Source organism: Onychomys torridus, chromosome 17 (genome assembly GCF_903995425.1).
Source record: "Onychomys torridus chromosome 17, mOncTor1.1, whole genome shotgun sequence".
Taxonomy (NCBI): domain Eukaryota; kingdom Metazoa; phylum Chordata; class Mammalia; order Rodentia; family Cricetidae; genus Onychomys; species Onychomys torridus.
In genome coordinates this window covers 38,513,246-38,519,842 of record NC_050459.1, presented here as the reverse complement: position 1 = coordinate 38,519,842, position 6,597 = coordinate 38,513,246, and the positions used below count along the sequence as shown (strand labels likewise).

Here is a 6,597-nt window from a genome sequence, read left to right as displayed (position 1 = left end):
ACTTTGAAAACTTCATCTCACCCCTTGAGATAATTGGATAATGGCTCTGATGTAGAAAAATAGCTCCTATTAATCATCTCTTCCACATACACATACACTATTAGCTCTTTACAAGATATATTTGGCCTGATGACATTTTCATTAAAATATATCATGTTTTCTTCCTCCAGGGTCTAACATCATTTGGAAAGGTAGCCTCTTACATGTTCACCCAGCACAACGAGGCCATTAAGTGCCTAAGTGTTCATAAGGGTTGGGATTTTCTTGGGGAGAAAAAAAAAAAAAGCTTTCCATTCCCCTTCTATTCAAGTGGTTCATTCTGTTCACAGCAGAGGCTGTAAACTGCTAGCGAGGAAATTAAATTCTGACAAACAACTCTCCCCTCAGTGGTGCACTAATTGAAATGGAACCTAATGTCTCTGCTGAAGAGCAATCAGAAAGTCCATAGAATGAATCTGCGATAGAAAACACAGTCCACGGTGACCTTCAGAGTTCCCGACTAGTCTCGGTAGCTTGAATTCAGATATAATATTCCCCACTGCCAGCAAGTGCAGGGAGAGATTGTAGTTCATAGGGTGCCATCATCTCAGATGGAATGGGGTGGAGAGGATCAAGATAAGTTTTCTGTGAGGTCTCATGGATGCCAAACCCCGAACTTACCTTTACCTAAATTCCTGAAAATTGACTCAAAATTAAAGCTAATGTCACAGATGACTCATTTTCTGTCTAGATTTTATTTTCATCGAAATAAATTTTCTTAGAGTTTTTTTGTTTTTTGTTTTTGTTTTTGTTTATTTTCAGTAGGTGAAGAGAGGGAAGGATTGTCCTGCGTTCTCTGGCTAACGTCTATTGCAGAGCTATCACCCTGCTGGGCCGCTCTCTCAGTGCAAAGAGAAGGGAGAAAGTATCACTACAACATCCTAGCAGAGACTGCAGGGCCAAAGAATTGGTAGCAAGAAGCCTGCTGAAGTTCTGGCTCCACGCTATTGGAATTCCAGTTGCATCTTCAAAGCAATGTTCTAGGAACAGATGATCCACAGTTTTAGAAATCCGTCCCTAAGAGAAGCAAACATTAATATTTGAAGCTGTTAATGCTGAAACGCACAATAAAGAAATGAAAAAAAAAATGTCTTGAAAGTAGCAGACAGGAGAATGGCTAACTTTTGGCAAAGAGCTACTTTGCAGCTCCTTAAGAGAGTATCTGAAAAAGGATCTCACTTTTTGAACTGAGCCAGCAGGGTGCAAGGCTTGCTACAAGTGCTACTGTACCAGGTGAGTGGGTATCACACTTAAGTGATGCACCCACAAAGTTAACTCAACACACACATGAAATGACATCTGCTTCTGGGAGATGGGCTGATTCTGAATATATACAAAATTATTTATTTTCCTGAACTAAAAGGTGACAGTCACGACGGAGTGGCAGCTTTTAAATGGGCTGATTTTATTCCTGAAGTCTTCATAAAATGCTTTAAGAGGTTGTCATTTCTACCCATCCATTCCTATCCTGCCTACTGATGCTCTGAGCAGAAGCAAACTGGGTATCGCTAGGAATGACCACCTGAATGATCACAGAAGGGCAGTGTCTTGCATCCTTGGTCCACTATCCCAGACAGCTCGGCATTCCACAAAGGTACAAAACACCAAACGGCTGAAGAAGTGGAGGGAAGATGGGATTCCACCTCCCACCATAGTATATTTTCTCCAGCTTTATCACAGATGCTTGACCAGCAAGCATCCTCCACCCGGAACACTTGTTTCCCAGGCATTCATGTGTCCATCTCACCCACCGGATTTCATTCAAATGACAGCTTGCCTTCTCAAAACTCCAGGTCTCTTCTTCCCTTATAGATGGGTGTCGCTTTCCAAATCAAAATCTGTCTCCTTAATTCACATGGCTTTAAATACTATTTTATACTTAAGTGGTTTGTCATCCCCACCACAATGTCAGCCTCAAGAAAGTAGAGAATTTTGTCAATCTGTGCACTGTACGTAAGCAAGCAATACACACACACACACACACACACACACACACACACACACACACACACACACCAACTTTTGAATGAGTTAGACACATGTTTAAAAAAAACAGGTAAAATAAAAATTAAGGGAATGGCTTAAGAGTCGGTCAGTGGAAACATCATGTGCTAGTTAGTTTCAATCTGGAATAGTTACATACACTAAATAATATAAACGCTACTTGTGGAGTCACCTAAAAACTGCATTGTAAGGAAGGGTAACACAATACAGTCCTCCAACAGTGTACAGTGTCAACAGGCAAAACACAGTACTTCAAAAATTAAAAAAGAGAATGCTGAGGACAGCTTAAAGGGTTGGCTGTCACAGGAGCAGGGTGCACGGCGACAGACGAACACTATTATACGTTAGCTTTCTGCTCTTTTAAACTGTGTGACTGTGCACACATTCACACATGTGCACACACACACACACAGACAATTTGCCAAAGATGTTTACCACACTGAGTACAAGGCCAACGCCTTTCTAAAGCTCTAGGCAATCATGATTCTTTGTAATCCATACCACGCTGGCTGGCATCTAATCCTATAAATATCTTATAAACAGAAAATACCTTTAGATTTCACATTCAAGTATGAGTGTATGACAACAGCAAGGAAAAATGCTTCCTAAGTGATACACATGTTGTGAAATATCACTGTAACTATGTAAAGGTGTGTTACATGTGCTTATGCTGCATTTGTTTAAGGACGTAAAGATGTGTTGCTGTTTCACCTTGCCTGCCTAAGGCATCTGATTGGCCTAATAAAAAGATGAACAGCCAATAGCTAGGCAGGAGAGGGATAGGTGGGGCTGGTGGGCAGAGAGAGTAAGTAGGAGGAAAAATCTAGGCTCAGGGAGAGATGCCTGGGGCCAGCCAGCCATGGAAGGAACAGGAAAAGTAGAACATGCAGAAGGAAAGAAAGGTAAAAAGCCCGAGGGAAAACAGACATGAAGAGAAACAGGTTACATTCAGTTATAAGAGCTGGTGGGACAAGCGTAAGATAAAGCCAAGCATTCATAACTTATAGTCTCCAAGTCATGATGGCTGGTGGCCCAAGAAAGCCCGCTACAGATATATGACCTTGACAAAGATTTTCAAATTATGGCTAATAACAGTATTAATCAATTAAAAAATGTATAAGGAAGAAATTTTCTTGGAAAAGATATATATATATATGTATATATGTGTATGTGTATATATACAACACATATCTATATATACATGTATGTGTATACATAATATAATATAATTATAGTAGATGTGTTTTTACAACTGGGCATGTTTGTAGGCAACTATAATCCCTGCAATAGGAAGCTGGGATGGGAGGCCTTGAACATGCAGAGGCTCTTTAAACAAATTTTACTAGCCATACTCTGCCCCCAAGTGGCAACGTACATAAGTATGGCCTGGGCTAGCTTTGTCAACTGGAAAGAGACTTCACGTCTGTATCGATTCCTCTATTTCAATTTACCAGGCGAATCGTGAACAGGAATATAAATGCAAAAGAAAACCAGGCAGTAAAGCTAAAGTATTTTATTAATAATTTATTGTCAGTAAGAAAGGCTGGCTAATGATAGTTTTCAGTAAAAACCTTTACAAGACCATTGCATCACAAATATACAGACACTATAAAAACTGTGTCATGGTGGTTTTGGTTCTAAACAGGTATGCAGAAGGTCCCCTTTACACTTTCCAATAATGAAAAATGTTTATAATCCTCATACAGCAACCCATTTAAGACATGTCCAGTAACAGGTCTTCCTCACCTTATATGTACAGCTAGAAACAAATGACTAGACTGAAATGTGTTAATGAAATGTCATACTTCAGTGGGAGAGAACAGAGCGAAACCCTGGTTACATTAGAGAATCAGGGTGCCAGGCGACGGACGACACTAACACCACCCAGATCCGGAGGAAAACAAACGCACAACGCGTTCTGAAAACATAGTTAAAACTACGAAAAAGAAAAAAAAATCAAACTGTACATAAAATTTACACACAAAAAAGCAAAATTAAAATAATCGGATCTATATAAATACATGACTCACGCTAACAGGATGACAGGACCGACTTCTGTTTCATTATTTTAACAGCGACACATCTAAATATGCGAAGATGCTCAGAAATGGCACAGACGATTGAAAACCCCGTCAATGACAGTCGGCGGGGACACGGGAAATGGCTAACATGTCAAGAGGCGTGGGGTTCTGTGCAGCCAGCCCTGCCCACGGCAGCTCACTGAGAAGCAGGTCAGACGGCTGCAGAGGGCAATGTGGAGATCACCGAGACCATCTCTAGGTTCGCTAAAGTCCAGGCACTTTGGGGAGGAGTCGGAGCGTCACACTTCTGTATGTTGTTGGGAATCTAGTGGAGGAACTGTCACCTCTTCAAAGTGGCCATCATCTCCACTCTCATAGTCACTCACCATGACCTCAGACTCCACTTCACAGCACGCTGACACGTCAGAGCAGGAAGCTGTGGAGGTGTACACAGACATGGGCATGTTTTCTATAGTGGGGGCTTCGAAGTTTCTTGGATACCCTGGAGGGTAGGGGGCATAGGGTTCTCTACATGGACTGTTCTCACCAGGGCCTTGTTTTTGAGGTTCAGACATATCGACGGGGTAGAAATTGGGCAGGTACTGATTCAGGTTGAACCTCTGTCGACTTCTGGAGGAAGATCCCAAGCTACCTGCAGAGGGCATGTCTCTGGGTGGATGTATGGACTCGAACTGGTCGCTGAATTCTGGAGGCAATGGTGGCAGTTCATCAGGCGCAGGGAAGTCCTCTGGTGGGGGTGGGAAGTCACTTTCAATGTCATAACCCCCAGGGTAATAGTCAGTATCGATAGCGTTTGGATCTGCCGAGTAGAGGGGTGTGTGCTCGTCAATCACCTCGTAATTGGGGAATTCTTGTATGTCTGGCAGGGGAACACTCGGCATCCAGTCTGATGTATCCCAGTGGTACCCTTGGTAGAAAAGAAAACAAGATTTCAGTTGGTTTCCTTTAGCTTCTGTGCCTTGGGGAAAGAGCTCAAGTGTATCAGAGGCAAGACACAGAAGTATATGTGCATTCATTCCAAGCGCATCTCTCCGCAAACCCTTTGCCTTGAAGACACAGCCCCACCCCGACACAGTGACTCGATTTCCGGAACGTGGACTTGCGGTTTTAGTATACATCAGACATTCAAGGCAACAGAGTTCCAACAGAAGCAGCTACACCATTTAAAACACATGCAGTTTTCTAACCAATCCTAACCACTCTTCGACCTCCCTTCTATAACTGCCGGCCCTGCTCAATACGAAGGCAGTCTAGGAAGTTAGTAAGAAGCTTTCAAAGCCAAGGTCTCTAGTGGGGTAAATTCCAAACATTACTGGGCTCTGTGCTGCCTGTCATCCAAAAAAAAAAAAAAAAAAAAAAAAAAAAAAAAAAAAAAAAAAAAAAAAAACTAACTAAGGAAAAGCTAAACTGAATAAAAATAGCCTTTAACATGATAAATTCAGTAGTAAAGGTAACAGTAATAGTTATATTTTTAGTAGCCATGATGAATTAGTTTAATACAGGCTATGTATCAAACCATGTCCCTCAATCAAACAAACTATAACCAAGTAAGTGTTAATAACAGTTTGTAACAGGCTATACCAATCAATTTGTTACATTTAAAGGAATGAAGGATCATTCTGGAGAGTATGAAAATATCTTTTTCTTTTCTTTATTTGAAAGAAAACCAAGCCCTAACTTAGGAGTAGGTGTTTCTCTTTTTCTCCTCTTAGGAGTTAAGAAATTCTTTGGACACCTAAGAGAAGGTTAGGAGACCCATCTTACAAGGCAGTGCACAACCACAGCCTTAGACACAGCACCAAGCACCCCAGTGAAGCTAGTCGGCCTTGAGTCTATCTTTACCAGAGATTTTTAGTGATTATTAATGCACAGCTGGCATGCATAAGTCACCTCTTGGTTTGCTGAGGTCAGGAGCAGCCAAAGATTCTTTTGGTGGCAGAGTAGAAAGAAAAGAAAACATTGATAATTAAAATAGATAGACGGCGGAAATGGCAACACAGATAAGCGCATGGTACAATATAATGTGTTTGTAAAGACCCAGCCAGCCAGACACGCTGTCTTTACCTCATTCTCTCTAATGAGCGCAAATGAGGAATTCATGTTGTACAAACTGAATGGGATGGGGAAAACGGAAACAGAAGATGATCGATGATAAACTAGAGACTTTCCTACGAATCCTGGAAACAGAATTTTCTTAGGAAAATTATAAACTACAGACACTAATGCAAAATATACCGATTAGTTACTTAAGTGATAATTTAAAAACACATGGAGCCACACAGTGTACACACTTTACAGCGCATCACAACCTTCCAAAGTACAGGTTTGAAGAAACTGATGTTACATGCTTACAAGCAGGCGTTGACCATCTCCCAAGACCTTAGGCCGTTTGACTTCCATTTCATATTTATACTGTTAACTTTTCCCTAGGGAACTCCTTAATTAGCTATATTTATTGTTTGGCCCCCTTCCCACCAATCTGTAGTTCTACTCTCTCTCTCTGTGACTGCAC

General features: G+C 41.3%; 1 protein-coding gene across 7 annotated transcripts in view; it reads right to left on the bottom strand.

The window, feature by feature from the left end:
• Positions 1 to 3,552: 3,552 nt before the first annotated feature.
• Fat1 (FAT atypical cadherin 1) overlaps positions 3,553 to 6,597 on the bottom strand; it is a 120,098-nt gene continuing 117,053 nt past the window's right edge. For 4 of the 7 annotated variants that reach the window (XM_036209269.1, XM_036209268.1, XM_036209272.1 and 1 more), the window contains 2 exons: positions 5,976 to 6,011; positions 3,553 to 4,992 (listed from right to left, as the gene is read on the bottom strand). In XM_036209269.1, coding sequence (XP_036065162.1) covers positions 4,364 to 4,992; positions 5,976 to 6,011 — 665 coding nt within the window. In that variant the 3' untranslated portion in view covers positions 3,553 to 4,363. The remainder of the gene's footprint in view (positions 4,993 to 5,975; positions 6,012 to 6,597) is intronic. The other 3 variants (XM_036209271.1, XM_036209273.1, XR_004946878.1) reach the window with 2 other exon arrangements.